Raw genomic sequence first — 17,725 nt, 5'->3', positions numbered from 1 at the left:
TTTTGTTTCTCTTTAAATAACAGTGAGTTGTAGCATCATCTCTAACTCTGGGAGGGTCAATAAATCTTTCTGATCCTTCTGTCCCCAAATTTTGAAAAGATTACAGTTGGGTGTATTATAGGAGTCGAGCAGAGAAGGCTCAGTGCCAAAATAACCTGGCAAAGAGAATGAGCACAGAGCCCAGATCCTGATCCGTCTGAAATGGATGGCAAAAATCTTGTTGGCAATAAAAGGAAATATTCACATTCCTTTTCATTACGTCTTAGCTTTTGGTTTCAGCCAGGAGCTGAAACCTTGTGCCTGTGTAAATGCTGTGCCCCTGCTTCCTTCTGAAGTAACCTGTGGAAGGGAAAACTGCTCCTGGAGGCTGCTGTCTGTCACAGCTGGGAGGCAGAAAGTCTTGGGTGATGTCGTTCTGCTTGTTGCTCTCCCAGCGGAGTCATACCTGTGCAAGTGGTGACCATGACAGGGAGATGCAATGACCCAGTCAGACACCAGTCGCAGCACAATGGTGGAAAATCCGTGGCTGAGAGCAGTGGTTGCCCGCTGCCTCCCAGTCGAGGCTGGAGTCAAGGATGAGCGCTCCTTCACCATCCCGTGTCACCCATGGCGTGCGGTGCAGACCCTCCTGGTTGCATTCAGTGTGGTGGGAAGCTGTCTGTTCACGTGTGCTCCCTACTTTGTCACCTTCACTGGCATCGTGCAAAGCTACAGTGGGGTGGGAGTTACTTTGTGCTGATGCTCTCCCAGGCGTGGAGCTTACAGCTCTGTTGCTGAGGGGCATGAGCTAAAATTGAAGCAAGAGAGTTGGTCCATAACAAAAAAAAATGCGTATTGCATTTTTCCAGGCTTATATTTAGTTTGCTATTTTAGTGGTCTTAGATGTAAATTAGTCCAGTAATGTACACTCTGTATGCAATTTCCATTTTTCTGGGCACTAGGAAGTGAAACCACTATTGAATCCTGAATCAGCTTTCATACTTTCCTGAACATTTGGTGAATACTTCAAGCAGTTTCAAAGCTACACCGGAGCTTCTGCCTTCTATCCTTCCATTAGGTTCTTTAGGTTATTGTTCAGACCTTAACTGACAGATTGGGTTATGATTGAGGTTTTTCAGGTAAGGCGTACCAGCTTGATATTACTGTTTCTATTTAACTCGTTAAAACTGCACGTTATTTCTTAACTGGTTAGCCAGTTAAGCCATCTGAGTACTAAAGCTGGAGTGAGCAGAAGTTGCTATCTAATTGTTTGCTCCCAAGCACTACTGAGAATTAGGTTAGGCAGTTCCCAAGCTGGATGTTTGTGGGATTTTTTTTTTTGCTCCTGCTTGCTTCCCCCCACTTTTGAGGAAAGAAATGGAGTTTATGCTTGCCTTTTGCAGTCTATTGAAATATTCAAGAAGCAGAAAACAGGAAAGAAAGTTACTGGTGGCCCAGTGTGTGAGCCAGTTTCTTCCCTGAGTATCTTTCAGAGAATTTCCTGAAGATGCACCAACTGCAATGCTGCTGACAAGTTGCAGTAGTCTGTAACCTGTTTTTTTCCGTCTTCTGACCTACACCTGTACTTCCCAGAAAAAAAAAAAATCACCAACAAGAAACAAAAACAGAAAACAAAAGCAAGTTTTGAAGTTTTGTTGATTCATTGTCTTGGGTATTTTCATGGAGAGCAATGCAGAGAAGTCATTAAATATTTCAGTTTTATCAGTCATTCTTTGTTCCCTCTTTAATAGCAAGCAGACTTCCTTCAGACAACTGGACATATAGGCGACTAAGCGTTGTAGGAGGGTAAGATTTACAGGACATTTTCTACTTACCTTTCTGTGATACCCTAACTGATGTTTTTCCCCTGGCAGGCTTTTACTGTTCCTTTTTCCTTAAGCATGCATCTTTTTGCTTCTGTTTCTTTCCCCTCCTTGGCATGGTTTTACTTACAAGTACATTTAAATTTCTGGCTCTAGCTCTACAGTGTTTCTGACTGAAGTATATTACCTTTACATTGAGATAATTTGTTGCTGTGGGTTGAATTTTTCTTTTTTTGTTCAGCTCCAGTCCCCTGCCAGCTCATGACTTCACAGGAACTGACATTTCCCCCTTACGTTTGTATCAGGGTTGAACCATGTTCCAAGCTGGTACGAAGAGAGCCTAACTAGGCTTTCTTTACAAATGAGAAAAAATGAGATCAGCGTTACCGAAGGGTGCCACTTTGAGAAAAGTAAATATTTTATTTCACTCTGCTTGATTAAATTTGGTGTCCACTCTCATTTATATAACAATTAGGCAGTGTTGATTTGTACTGATAAATCAGGATTGTACTTTACTTCAGAAAGGATTTAACCCTGCTGCTGTTTGAAGTGTTTCTGACACAGGCTGCAAAGAGTGTAAGAGTTCTTTAGTGTGAAAGGTGCTATATAATTTTAAGTCATCCCAGCTCTGCCTAGACATCTCAGTGCCTTGGCTGTATTTTATAAATAGTCATTTCCCAGAACTGTAGACAGTGTATTCTAGGAAATGTGAACTCAAGAGCAGAGAGTGAAACACTTGGCTTGGAATAATGTCAGAAGCCCAACTCTGAACTTTGTGCACGTGTAACTTAGAGGAATGTGTAATGCTGCTCGGTATTTAAGTAGATATATTGGTATTCATCATATTTCCTGCAATATTTAAGCAGCATCTCTTCTGTATTTCTGCTTTACGTTGATTACAGGCCTTTTCTTTCTTTTAGTGATGTCTTTCATGTACATTTTATTGACACTAGGTTATTGTCTGAAAGCTTACTGAGCGTTCATTTCACTGACTTTGGGACTTAGGGTCTCAAACACTATTCTGGTCTCACAATGATTTGTATTTCTGAAGTAGCAGGTGAAAGTCTTCTGAAGCCTTGGTTTCTGCTTGTCTATGTAGCCCAGCAAGGCAAAGGTATTGTGTGGTTTGGTGAAATTACCTTGTGGTCTGTGGATACTGGCATGCATGTGTACACAGTGACCCATAAATGCAAAAGATCCATCAAGCTCCCCACAAAGGTATTGTGAAGATTAAACAGTCTTTTCTGTTACCTAAAAAATTGCAGGGTTCTCTTAAACTTGCTCGCCCTGTCTATAAGTGGAAATATCTTAATAAGGGAAATAATACAGTTTCTATTATACTGACGGCATGTCATGCACTTTTTTGGCCACGGCATACTGGAAATGGTAGCTTTTAAGTCCACAGTGATGAGTGTATTTTAAATGTCTGAATCCCCGGATGTGGATGGATCCGCACTTTGTCTGATGTACCTGGCACACTAAGATTAGCAGGATGGCTAAATAGCTTTTACTTAAATGTATGGAAGTCAAGTGGTTTTCTAAGAAAGGGGAAAAGTAGTAGTGCTTTATTTTTGGCAAGGTCAAAGCAGCAAATGGCATATACTTAACAGTTTTTCACTTACTGAACACAAATAGTTTAGTATGGGCAGACATGCATGGGAGGAAAAAACACACTGCAATTTGTCTCTGTCACTATAGCTGTCACTGAGAACTACTGTAAAATATGCTGCTGTGAGTGCACACTTCAGATGAGGAGGGAGATGGCAAGGGAAGAGACTTGCTGCAAAGGCTTTCTTTGTATGGGGAAGTTAAGCCCCTGCAACCTCTGGTCCATATTTGTAGAGATCTGAATTTTGAGGTGGGCCCTCCCGTGCCATAGTCAGAAGTAAAGAAAATGAGAAAAAAATAATTTTGTTCGCGGGGTTGCTTATGTGTTTTGTCTAATGATTCTTTAGTGCACGGGGAGCAACTGCAAGTGCAGAGGCCAGGGCTGGGATCCCTGCACGTCTCAGGGTAGTGCCCTGCCCTAGCCACAGACTTGTTTTTTCTTGCATACTTACTCTCTGAATCTCATTTTCTTTTCTGCCTGGTGGCAGCCTGGTAACAGGCAGCTGGAGCACTCCTCTGGGAGACAAGATCTGTTGTTCTCCTTGGCAAAGAGCCTGACCTCTGCTGTTTTATAAGCAAAGAGTGACAGTGCTATTAATAGATCCCTCCTCCAGCCAGGTTGTCAGAGCAATATAGCCTGATTGCTGAGCTTCGTGCTGAGCTGGGATATTACCAGCACATGGTAGGTGTATTGTGAGCAGCAGGGATGAATTGGGCCCCTGAAGGAAGGGCAGCTCAGAACATCCTCAGGGAGCTCTGCAAAACTCTATGTGGGATAAGGCAGGAGGTGCCTGCTCCTGCCTCCCGCACAGCCACTGAGCTTGGGGTTTCGGCAGCAACAAGTAGCCTCCTACCATCTGCAGAGGAGATGGGACCCTGGTTTGGACTTCGGGGATTTGAACACTCTCTTGGCTCTTTGGTCATGTGTAACCTATCCCATTTCCACTGCGATCGAAGAGAGCTGTCTGGTAGCTTTGTGTTTGACTGCAAACAGGTAGTAGGCAGGGTTTTTTTTATTCCTAGATGAGGTTAAGAGAAAACTAAACACAGCAGTCTATCAGCAATGAAACTCGTTCTATTAAAAGGACGTATTATGATTAAGATTAAAATTTCATTTGAAATAAATGGATCTCTTCGAAAGCATGAGCTTCCTTACAAGAGTGAATTCAAAATGATTTATTCAATATTCCACAGTAATCTGCCCTTTGACATACGGGCTTGACTTGAATCATATTTGGTGTTGAATCCAAGGGAAGAAAAATACATAAAATACCTTTCAGTTTTTTAATAGGAAACTGCACACTCAGTCTTTGTTGGGAAACACATTAAAAACCGGAAAGTGAACGAAAATTCAGGTCATAATTATAAAGCTGGGTCTTCTTGCATATGAATATTCTCATTAATGCTTTACAGCCTAAATGGACTTAATTTCTCATTAAACATTTTTGTGGTAATTTAGCAAGGTTTGCCTGGAGCCAGCCTTAGCTTACTTATTTTAAAGGGTTTGCATTCGTCAAGGTCTGTCTAAACATCATATTAAGCTGGTGAGGTGAGAGAATCTTAGAGGGCTTAAGAAGCTTTGCCAACAGTCCAGCAAAATTATTAGACAATGTAAAAATTTGAGTTTCACAGTAAGAACAAGGCTTACCTATCCTAATGGAAATTTTGCCAAATGATGCTGTTATTTTTTGATTTCAGGTGGAAATGTGGGGCTCGGCCTTCAAAGTCTTGTTTACAGGAAATATTTCTGTGATTTAAAATAGGTTTATTAATGTAGGACACAGTCTTGCAAAGACTTACAGATATGCTTTACTTATGCACTCCATGTAGCTCCATTAAAGTCAGTGACAGCTTGAATTGACAACATAGGAATTGTAAGAGCTCACCCAGAAGTAAGAATTTGCAGAACTGGCCTGAAATCTTTTTATTATATACTGTAGAGACAAAGTTTAAAATCAATGGTCTAAAGCCGCAAAAAGAAAACATAGGGTGAAAAAATAAATGGATAAATGAAGGAAGCCCAGCCCCAGCTTTAGAAGGAATTGCTCTCTACTTCTCACCCTGTGTCTTGCAACACTTTATATTTCATCCACATCCCTTTTGTGGTGACAATCCTTGGGAAATGTTTAGAAGCAAAACGAACAGTAGCTTGGCTATATAAATTTGTTTTCAGAATTGTTCAGGCTCCCTTGAGTATTGATTTCTTAACTAGTGATGAAGATCTTTTTGTTTTCTTAAAGGATCAGATTCTCCAGGCATAATGCTGCATGGAGAAAAAACGTTGTATACATGCTTACAAATGGGCACTCTCACTGTACAGAACTCCAAGCCATTTCTGTTGTCATGATGTAAGATGGAAAAATTTATTACTGCTTTTTATCTTTGACTCTATTGGCTATGTAACTGTACAACTCAGAATAGTATGGCAAGCTCTTGAATGCTTTGAACTTTACAGAGGCATGGGAATTTTGAGTACCATTATTCCCAGAAGTAAACCAGAAAAGGCTCATAAAATTATTGTGTTTACAAGCAGTTTGGTATTACAAGCAAATTCACTTTTAAAAAAAATATTATTTACATTTCTTCTGTTTCTGTGTATAACATTATACCTTTTCTGGGTATATATCTTTTCTGGTATATTATTATACCTTTTTCTGGGTATAACATTCCAAGACTTAAGGAGAGGGGAAGAAAAATCGTGGATGGCATGCATCTTGCAATGTGGCATTGGTTCAGGAAGTTTACGCACATGTAGAAGAAAAGCCCTGGACAGAACAACATTTAAGCAGGTGCTTTACTTGCACTTACTTCAAGACTTAAATGTTTGAAGTTACAGGCATATGGAATTAAAAACGATATCGTAAGGCCTTGAGGAATAAAGCCCTTCAGGCTGGTTCTGAACTGGCTGCAAATGTTCCTCTTAGTGGTTTTCTAAAGTTATCAAACTTAAAAACTTTATCATGTAGATACCATTAAAAGAGGAAAAAATAAGTGTTTTCTAAGAAAATGACTGTCAAATCTCTTACGATTGCGCCGTTAATTACCACTTCAAGAAAGCTAACAAAATGGTTGTTGGATTTAAAAGTTACTCTCTTGAAGTAAATGTCACTTTTAAATACCTCAGCTATTGTGTTTATGCCTGCATTACTTTAGGGATTTAAATGGTACCATTTACATATTTTATCCAATTCTCTGATGTTCACTTAATGAGTTAAAATTCAGATAAGTTGTTTAAATGGAACAGCTTGCTGGCTGTAGATAAGCTGATTTAAGCTACTCTAACTGGGACTAAAAGTAAGGTGCTTGGTTATTCAGAAGACCCCCACACAGTTATGCTTTATTTGTGACAGTAGCATGGCATTTACCCACACAAAGTTTTAATTTGAAATGAAAACAGGGTGTGGAAATACGTGAAGATCAGTGGCGTCTTTGCCATGGGAGGGGAGGCCTGAGAATGTATGTTTAGCTGTGTCAGGCCTGGGGGGGGGAAGACAACTGATTTTTACTATATAGCATTCTTTCAGTATTTATTAATATTTATGCATCTCAGATGTCCCCCAGATGTTTTGAGATATGTAATCTACATTGATTTCTCTGCTCTCCCTTCCCTTCCCTCCGAGGTACCCTGTTGTCATTAGGGAAGGTCTAGCCAGCCTGGGAGCGGCCTGCAAGGCCTGGCCCGTGGCATTCATGAGTTTCTGCTCGACAACCTGCCATGACATCTCCTCAGTCCTTTCAGCGGGAAGTATCTCGGCTCTCCTGGATGGCCTTGTCTGCCCGACCTCACTGATCCCAGCAGGACCATGCTGTGGCCAGGGAGGTGCCTGGGCCAGGCTCAGGGCCGCAGAAGCCATGCGTTGGCAAGCTGGGGGTCCCTGTGTCTGTACACCCCACCAAGCACACGATGACCTGGGATCAGTCAGTCAAAGTGGTACAGAAAAGTGCTATAGGGCTGACAAATGTCACCTCTGGAGCTTCAGCAGGGACTAACTTTCCACTGAAGTGACATTTTATTTTTTAATGCTCACCTAGCCTGCATCTTTTTGATCCAAAGTATGACAGGTCTAATCTTCCTACCTGTAATTTTCATGGGTCTTAAGAGGGGGGCAGTTACCTGTCCCACTAAAATAACCTGGAGGGACATGACAAGCTACCATCCTCAAATCCACTTGCTTTAATACCCGTTTGTCTTTGCAAAATATTCTGGTGCTTTCATTCCTTTTTCTGTCTTTGGCTCATTGATCACCAAATAACTGTTGAGTTTTCTTTCTGTGTGTGCATGTGAATTAAGATAAAGTTGTTGCACGTCGGCATCACGTTTTTTTCAGATAAGTCTGCCTTCCTTGCACATCTGCAGTAAATGTGTAATCTGCTTATGAGCTGTTAAGAGATTCTGCTACAAGGGTGTTCCTTTGAGTTGGGTTAGTCTGACATGAAGATCCGTGATTACTTTTATGTGCTAAGAGTCCTGAACTGTGGGTTTTGAGCTTCTCCGTGGATTTTCTGTGATTAGAGATGGAAATAGTCTTAAAAACTGCACGGAAGCTTAAAATGAGATATTTATGTAATGCTGTTCTGTGTGTGGTGCAGCAGATCAGTATGCTCTGCAGTAACCCCTCTGCATGTGTAAACTTTCAGTTTCGAATCACAGAAGGATCACAGAATAGACTGAAGGTATAGGGTAGTATTTATAAGAAGGCAAAAGCTGGGAAGCTGGGAAGCATGGGGATCTCTCTCTCACTACACTTTCATGTCTTTTATATATATATTTTATATACATATCTTATATACAGACATATAAGACATGAAAGTGTAGTGGCCACTACCCCTTGACCTCTCTCTCTCTCTCTCTCTGTCTCTGCACGTCCTTTCCTCTTCACAGATTTTGGTAGTGAACGGGAGGACCAATTATCTAACACACTGTAAGAGACTCCTTTTCTTCCCCATCCCACTTCTCTTGTTCAAATCTCATCCGTCTCCAGTTATTGGAGATTCTGGGTGCCACAGTGAGTGTAAAGACTTCATGCTCTCTTTCAGAAGGAAGGGATAGACACAAAGGGAAAAGAAGGTATTGCATACCAGTGTCATGCTTGTATATCAAAGCATCCTCAGCTGAATTTGATCTTAGGGCAGGGTTCTTGTATCTGAAAGAGTTAATGAAGTGCTAACACAGGGACACAGGGAATGTGGACCTGATTCTTGCTTTCTTCCATGTCCAGAAATCTCATCTGAAACATCAGGAGAGGTGGGTTCTGTGCCGTCCCTTTGGGGTTTGTGTTTCAGCTACTAGCATGTGTAATGCCTTATTCTTGAGTTGAAGGGGCACACCATTTAATTTCAGGAAGCATCTTAGGTTGAAACCATTGCAGAAAAAGTGTCTTCTAAACAGTTTGGGCTATTCTCCTTGTTGGAGACATAATTGTTATTTACAAAGCATGTATTATGTCATAAATGATAATACAGAACGAATACATTTCTTCTATTTTCTGGCTTAATAATGCCATTCACTGTTTTATTATCTCTCACACTTACCTTTAGCATAAATGTAGCTTTCTGTAATCAGATGAGTACTTTTCTATGTCAAAATCACAGGGGAAGTATTGAGAAATTAGATTCTAAACTACCATGATGCTCAAAAATAAGCAAAATGTGTTTTTTGTAATGAAGAGGGCTCTTGTTGTGGTTCTTTAGCGAGACAATTTTGGCTATAACAGAGAACACAAAGCAGCTGGCATGGGGTAAGGATTTGGCCCCGGCTGCACCGTGTCTGAGTTGCATACTTGCTTGTATACAGGCCTGTCCACTTAAGACTGTGAACGCTGGTATGCAACATGGATATGAGGTGTGTGTGCGATGAGATAGCATGTACATTGTTTTTCTCTGATGTCAAACCAAAGCTGGTTCTGTAACGTAATAATGGATTTTGCACAATTAATTTTCTGTGTAAATAACATAAGGACATACAGAATTGCTCTTCACACTGCTTGAGAGAAATGACTCAACATCCATCAGCCTCTTATACCTACTTGAAAATTGCCAGTGGGCGCCCTGCCAAGCAAAGGCATGAACACATGATCTGAAGGCAGTTAGTGGCCTTGTGACAAGAAGTGGCTGCCAGCCTGCTTCTGTTTTCTTCTGGTAGCTGGAGGGGAGGGAGAGAGGCCTTGCTTTCTGCTTTGCATTTTTCCACCAGGCAAGGAGGCAGAATCCCCACACTAGCGGATGGAAAGGTTAGCAAAGATTTCATGGCTCCATTTGGCTTCTGTTCTTCTGCAAACAGGCCTTTTCAAGGGCAGTGGAAGCAAATTTTCAATTGCACAATTGCCATGGGCCTTGCTAGGAGCTAAAACTTCATTGACCTTGAAGATTCACAAAGATTTGAATTAGTGCTGCTCAATTAACTAACTGCTGTCATTAAACACTAAAAATTGTAAAATAGCCTATTTTTCTCTGCACAATGCTCTGAAAGCCATTCAGCCCAATCTAAAATGAACTACAATTGCAAATGAATAAGCTGGTGCTGCTGCACCCATTCCTGGCAGTGCCAGTCCCAGCGACAGCCAGTGACAGACTACGTGTGCTCAGAAGATGGCCAGTACCTATACCACAGCTTCTGTCCTTCATTCAGTTCAGGGAAAGGGGCCATACAGAACCCAGAGCTGCTTCTGCAGTGAAAGCTACATTTTGTACAGTGGATTTAATTCAGTGCCCTCTAGAGGTCAGTAGAAAGATTTCCTTGGGGCTTAGAGTAAGGTGTCCGTCACAGGGAGATGTCCTCTCTGATGGCATCTGGGTTACTTTTAAACACGGCATTTCAGTAAATGTATGACCATGATGAGCTTTGCTGAGGGTGGCAGCATCTGCAGCATCCTGTTTTGGCTCCTGTGGGTGAACCTTTCTGGAACCGGGAGGTGCCGTGCTGTGGAGGCGTGAGAGAGACTGCCCAGGTCATGGTTCTGTGAGGAACACCGCCTGCGAAAGGAACTGAGTTATTACTCCCTGGAAAATCCATCAGCCAGCCTTTAAAAAGGGAGAAGGGAGGCTTCGTGCAAGGAGGTCCTAAGAGGTGATGCTTCCTTGGTCTTTCGCCTTTGTAGTCATTGGAGTAGAAGGAATTTGTCTGGCCATTTATGAAATGTCTGCAGCCACAGTCTGGGGCTCTGTTCTCATCATCCTGCATGTCAGATCCCAGGGAGAGCCCTGAAGGGGATCTGTTTGCTTACAGGCTGCTATGGCATGCTTCTCTGCAGTTAGACCTACTGATTGCAGCTGCAAGTATGTATTATTGCCACACCGTGTTCTTATCTGTGTGATGAGAAAAGGCTAGGCCTGAGGGGAAAAGAAAAAAAAGGAAGGGGAGAGAGAAGAGAAATACAACATACATTAAAACTATTGGCTTTAATTTCTCTTTATGTTTGTATGCTTAATAAAAAAACACACTGAAAATCTCTATAAATGTAATCAGATGTTCCCTGTGGCAGGTGGAAGTATAAAGGTGTATTGATATTATATTTAGAGAGGATTTGGAGCATTTGAAAGGGTTTTTTTGAATGACTTCCACTTACGTCTTAATTACTCTCATCACTCTATTTTACCCTGATACAGTATTTTACTTCCAAGGTTAAGAATAAAGCACTACATTAATTTCCCTTTAAAATCTTTGAGCTGATCTTTGTCTCTGAATGTAAAAAACTGAAAACCAGTGATGAGATTTTCAGTGGAGAAAAAATATCCTTTAATTATCTTACCAAGCAGGAATAGTCTCACACGAGGCTACGGCGCGCTATGTCGAAGGAGTGACAGCTAGAGGGAATTGTCCCTGGCACTTCTCACCTACTGCGTCCCCTCGCTGGTGCTCATGGGCAGAGCGGTGTCTCTGCTGCCTGATGAGCTTCCCCTAAGTGTTGACAGAAATATGCAACTCTTTAAATAAAGGCTGGGCAGTGGCCATGCCTTATTTTGCAACTGCCAGAAGTGGACGTAGCCCTCTAGGCAGGCAGGAAAGTGAAATGACCCAGAAAACAGTGTCAGCTTTCAGAGTCCCATTGCTGCTGGTGCTTCTGTTGAACGAGTACTGCCTTCTTGACACTTATAAGCATCAATTAAAGATTGAGCTTCTGTCTCCTGGATTCAGTTTCAATCCAAAATATAATTGCATGCAGGGTTTTTCATACAGGTATTTTGGGACGGGACGGCGGTACGTGTGTTGCGAATGTCATTAGGCAGATGAGATCTTGCGAGTAACACAAGAACTGGATAGAAGATACTTTTCAGTAAATACAATTTTTAATAAAAGATTTAAAGATGCAGAAATTAGAAGCTTTTAAAAATAGAGTATGTTTGCATATGTCTACATTTCTGAAAAATGGAAAACATTTTGTGGGTTATGACTATACATGACTTTACAGATTTTTTTTAATTTTATTGTTCAGTCTTACAATTTAAATTCTCACGAAGATTATTTGTAATTTTTGTGTATACAAGTTGGCTTACTACTACCACAATCTAAAAAACCTGAACATCTTTTGCAATTTTGAGAATATAGCTTATCCTCTACACTTGCCTAATGCAGAGTTTCCTTGACCACAAAACTGTCTTTTTGCCAAATGGTATGCGTACATATTTCATGAAGTGGTCTACAGCTTTGCAAAAACTGGAACAGGCAATGTAAATACAGAATGCCAGGTAATTAGTAAAATTAGTAAAATTCTTTTTTTTTAATGCTGCAAAATGAGTTTATTCTGCAGTGGATGTTTTTCTGAGATTTCTGTGAAAGCCATAATAACACTGCTTATCTATCACTTCACCTACAGGTACATTTATGTTCCCATGGGAGGATCTCAGTCCAGTCTGCCAGGAATGCTTTTTTCCACAGCCCTCACTTTTGCCTTTGTAAGCTATTGGCACGGAGGACAGAGCTATCTGTGGTACTGGGGAGCTCTTAATTGTCTTGGAGTAATTGTGGAAAATGGCGTCAAGAGGATACTTTCTGTTTCACTTATTCGAGACTTAATTGTAAGTTGAATCTCTCTTCACTTTGTGTTCTTGTTTCCTAGCTTCATGCTTATCTGAAGTTCCCGGTTACTAGTTTGATTTAATCTATAGTAAAAGTGGTGGTTAATAAATAAAACAACATTCCCTTCCCCACTCTGCCGTTTGACGTAAGCCATATGACTAGAATTTTGCAAAAAACAGCTAGGCCAACACTGAAATATGCATGGTCTTAAAAGCTTTCTCTGCAATGCTAGTGCAAGCAACTGCTTGTCACATTGTATAAGGTTAAACAGAAGCCAGTTTTAGTATTTGTATTCTGATTTCACTCAGGATGGCCTTAAAATATTCATCTTCACTAAAATTAGGAGTGTAATTTTCTAACCGTGTGTTTCCTGGAAAAAAGTACATGTGGCAGCTGCTTGCATCTGGGAACAAGCTTATGCTAAGATATCTTATGCCACTGTGAAGAGTCCATAAAGAAAGTATTATTTTGTTTTGAAGACCTCTGGTATTTTGACTTTTCTTATGCATTTCATTTCCATTTGCTTATACTTTTCACCGTCATACCATCTTTAATGCACAGTCATACTCAAAAAAAGCACTATTTTAATTTTGATGGTCATTTTAGTCTGCAGGTTTGCTCAGTATTTAATCCCAAATCTTCTAATAACTGTTTGTAAGGGTAATTCCTATGCCTCGCTTCCTAAGTAGTGATAAGTGCTTAGAATTCATACTCCTTTATAATACCGAGATGGCGGTGACTCAGTCTCCAGTCTGATGAACCCCTGATGCTCAAGTAATTATGTTTATTCTCCATCCCCCTCTTTTCAGTTTTCACTGCTGTGGCATGCCATGTGTGGCAGCTGATACAGCTAAGTAATTTAGTAGCCAGTGCTACCTTATACAATCCAAGTGTCCATCACTGTGAATTTGGAGACAGCATGGAAGCAGCTTTTTTCGTTCATAGAGAATGAGTTTATCAGATCCATTAATCTGCCCTCTGGGGTGAAACTGAGCTTCAGCATCTGACCAGCTGCATACATTTGTCTCTGGACTGGAAAACAACAGTTTCTCAGGCATCTAGCTATATGAGGAAGACATAAGTGTAGGGGCATCTTGTACTTGATACCATTGTGTTAGAATTCTTAAAAAGAACTCTTAAGGAATTAAGTGCTTAAGTACCATTAAAATGATAGGGGCATGGCATTGTGAAGGTTGGGTTATACGTGCTGGATTGATTCTAACATGTAATTCTAATTATAGCTAACCAGTGCTGGCAAATTTTGTATAATTAAATTGTGAACGGTGAACCCAAGTGCCTTTTCCCCCTCATCCGTTTCATTGTCATCCAGTGTTTTTAAAGGCCTATTCAGTGTCTTCCATGACTCCATGGTTTTCCATTCCTGCTTGAAAACATCGCTGTAGATGTTCCTGAGGAGGTACTTTCTCTTCTTTCCTTGAAATATTGCTGAAACCAGCATTTTTACTATGAATCATTTTGGCATCTGAATTAGTGCCCACCATAAGGAAAAATATGTTCCCTGGAGTTAGTAGATCGTGCACATCTTGCCACATTTGGTTATGGCTAAGTCATACCTTACCTTGTGCCTTGAAAGTTTCTCTACAACAACACGAGCTGCAGTCTTTGTAAACTGCCCCTCACTGCTCCCTCTGCACTCTTCCAACGAACTCCCATTTTCTTGTCAAATGCTGAGACTGGAGGGCAGATGAGTAGCTGGACTTTGACCCTTCCTTATCAAGAGGTGGAATGATATTCTCTAAGAAATATCTCTTCCATCAAAAATGAGCTTCATGTTTTCTAATGTCCTTTATAAATTTCTTTGTTTCCTTACACTCTGGCTTTTGCAAGTGTTCCTATAGCCCTGTCTCAGCAAGCCTAGTCTCAGTGACTTTGAGAACCTCCTTCTGAGAGAAGGTGTTTCGCTTAAATTTCATCTGTTCATCGGATGAAATCTTTGTAAGCTTTGTGCTTCACTCATTTGCTGTGTTGGCTCTTGAAGGCCATTTTTGAAAAGGAAAGTTTATTTCTGCCCCAGAATAGCAGATGAGTTTCTAAATAAACACAAAGTGCGGATTTATGGGTTTTTAACCAGTCTATTTACCTCTCCAATATTGTTGTTAAAGTTGACTTAAAAAATTGAGTTGAGCTGGAGGTACTTATTTGGTAAAATACTTTAAAAAAAAAAAAGGGGGGGGGAAAAAAAAAGAAAACCTTGAAAAAAACTTGAACTTTAATTCTGCTTTGTTTTTTAAATGAAAGTGATCACAAATAACAACAGTAATTAAAGCAAAACTGCTTCTGTTTTTTCCCTACTATATTCCCTCAATTCTCTTGCAAAAGAAATCTAAATAAAGCACATTTGATTATTGTCCTTCACTGAATCCTTATGCTGACTAAGAATACGTATAAAAAGAATCGGACCCTACATTTATGCAGATTTCATGGTAGTTTAAATCTCAGCACATCAAACCTAGCACAGAATGGGCAAAAAACACTTCTATAGCTTTAAATTGAGTCTGACAGGTTTTAAATGTCATCTCAGGCGTATTGAACTGGAATAACCGAGGGATAGTAAGCATTATTTATGAGAATTAAATTCAGTATATAAACAATTATTTACTGAAAACAGTAAATTTTCTAACCCATAAATTTGGACCTGAAATTTATAATCTGTACTGGTTGCAGAACAGTACCTAGCTTCCTGATTTCAGCTCTAAAAGAGATTATTCTCCTTTTAATGTAGTTTTCAATTTACACTGCTTTGAACTTCGTGTTTCAGTGAGTTTTGTTCTGAGAAGTTAACTGTGTATCTTTTTTTCTCCATAGAGATTATTTGTTAGGTATCAAAAAATTAGAGCTGAATCCAGTAACATTTTAATTCTTTTTATTAAAGCATTGTATATAAAACAATAACTGCTGTGCATCGTGAGCTAAGGTGTATGTGGGAACTGTATATTAATGTGGGAGAGTTTTATAGGATTTTTTGTCAGGCCTTTGTTTTCACTTTTTCATGAGCTATTTAGAACCATACGAAGCAAAGTAGTGTTTTCTTTCACTGATTCTGTATTAATTTCCCACAGATGAACAGAGACCCCAGCAGTAACTCATTTGAAATCAGTGATGAGATTTGTAATGACTTTTAATAAATAATGGATCAGATTTCTGAACAAAAATGCTAATGGCTATCATTTTTCTAGTGATTTCATTTTTCCCCCTCCTCCTTTTCCTTAAGGAAAACAAGATAGAGATCTATACAAGAAATGACATCTTGGTTTAAAAATACATTTAGAATGATTTAAACCTTAGAATAGCTGACAACATCTTTAATGGATTTGGAAATTGTTCAGAAGAAGACATAGCAAAGAGGGTGAAGTTGGCAGATTGTTAAAATTAATGTTTTAATCTTAATTGAAACAGTAACATTTATTTTCTTAGTTCTTTTGTAGTAAAGTGAACACATGTCATTCAGTCTCATAAGATTTTTTTTTAATTGAGATGTAAAAATCTCTTCTAAAAATCACGCTATGATGAATTTCTAGTTTGAGCTTATTTCTAGCTTTATGTACTAAGGAGCTAAATACACCATTAGTAATTCAATTTGAGAAGCCAGCTAATTTTAAGTATAACTTAATTTTAAAATATTTTTTTTTACTATCCTTATATTTATTTATTTTTTTTTAAGTATAAAATACTTCGATATCTAAATTTTTATTTCTAGCTGTGATGAGGTGCCACTAAGTCCATTTCAGTTCACTGTAACTGCCTCTTTTCCCCTCTTTGTAAAAGGGGAAATATTTTCTATAATGTCTGTGGTTTTGGTTAGTGTGTAACATTAGGGGATTTTTTCATCTTATAAAATGAAGTCCATGTATTTGTGTCTATAGTAAAAATATCACTTTTGTTCTGGGTACTAGAGACGTGGTCAATGATAATTGGCAGTCTCAGCATTGAAGAGAACAGGATTTTAGAAGTCTTTCAAAAGGTTGAATGTGGTCAGGGTTCTTTTGGTCTGCCTTTTTTTTTTTTGTCCTTTTTTTAATCTGTTAAATTTGTCTGCTGTATTTCTTCTGCTCGGAGCATCAAAAATTCTGTAGTTATTCATAACAAATGGTGCGGTGATCCTGCAGACAGCTGGAGTGGAACATGGAGAGATACTGCCTGGTGAGCCCAGCCTCTGTGCTGTGGTTCTTCAGGGTACTAAGCTGATCTAACAAGGCACTGCTATTGAAAGGGAAAGGGCTGAATTTCCCTTTCTCCTCACTTCTTTGCAGTCCTCCTGCTTTCTTCTCTGCACTCCTTTCTGCTGGAATCTTTGCTGAGCTGACTTAGCTCTTCACCCCAGCAGAAAACTTCACTTCCTCTGATTATTTTATTGTTAGATGATTTGTCTCATGGTTTGGACTCTGAAAAAGCACCCAAAGCAGTACAAACTGAGAGACAAGTCAAAGAAGGGAAGTGGGAATGGAAGAGCTTACTAACCGCTTGGAATTTCTCCCTTGCAAGCATACCTGAGCAGTACGTAGTAGTAAGTTGTAAGTTGAGCCTCCCTGTATAGAGTGGGACAAACAAAACAATTAGGTCCTGCTTCAGGAATTGCTTAGCCCCCTATTAGGGCCCAAACTCAGTCAAACCAAGATAAAGACACTGTGAATTTCACAACTGAATCCTATATACATTAAGAAAACAGAACTCTCATTTAATGACAAATTTCATTTTGCAAGTATAACTCACTTAAAATCGCCATGACAAAGCTGTAAAACTTCCTTCTGCCACTGTCAGTGGCAAGATCTGACCAAACATTTCAAACTCATCCGGAGAAAGTATGTATGTAGACCACCTTGCAAAATCAGATCTTTAATAAGATCTTTGTAATAAATAAAAACCCTTCTCAGCTGTTCTTCAGCACGTAGTAGGCTTTGATCTTTATTTTGCTTCGTTTGATGGAAAGAGTATTTATAACACTGGTTTACTAATCTCAGAAGCTTGTTTCACCTTTTCTCCTTTACTAATAGTTTTGTGTAATTCATGCATATTTTTATTGCAACATGGTAACTCAGTTAAGTGGCAGGCAGTGCTGATGATCCTTTCTTCATAATCCTCTTATGTACTTGCTGTAGATTTCTGCTGGGTTTGTCTCTTCAACTGTCTGAGAATTTATAATAACATAAGGTAAGGTAATTGAACAAAGTCCCTTAATCAGACTGTTTGTCCGTAGTGCTGAAATCTTTTTTGAGATATAGGTATCACCTATAATGTCAAAAGCACAACCAGTGAATAGGGCTTGCTGTTATGCTCTGAA

At 39.6% G+C, this 17,725-nt stretch overlaps 1 protein-coding gene across 4 annotated transcripts in view; it reads left to right on the top strand.

Annotated features, from left to right (window-relative positions):
* The window catches only part of HHAT (hedgehog acyltransferase), a 166,400-nt gene that overhangs the window by 71,891 nt on the left and 76,784 nt on the right, over positions 1-17,725 (top strand). For 3 of the 4 annotated variants that reach the window (XM_080586361.1, XM_080586364.1, XM_080586362.1), the window contains one exon: positions 12,224-12,425. The exons of the other annotated variant lie outside the window; for it this stretch is intronic. In XM_080586361.1, coding sequence (XP_080442487.1) covers positions 12,224-12,425 — 202 coding nt within the window. The remainder of the gene's footprint in view (positions 1-12,223; positions 12,426-17,725) is intronic. 4 annotated transcript variants of the gene reach the window in all.

The sequence above is a fragment of the Anser brachyrhynchus genome, assembly GCF_964034855.1.
Source record: "Anser brachyrhynchus genome assembly, chromosome: 3".
Lineage (NCBI taxonomy): Eukaryota > Metazoa > Chordata > Aves > Anseriformes > Anatidae > Anser > Anser brachyrhynchus.
The sequence above is the reverse complement of the archived record's forward strand: the minus strand, read 5'-3'. Positions and strand labels throughout refer to the sequence as shown.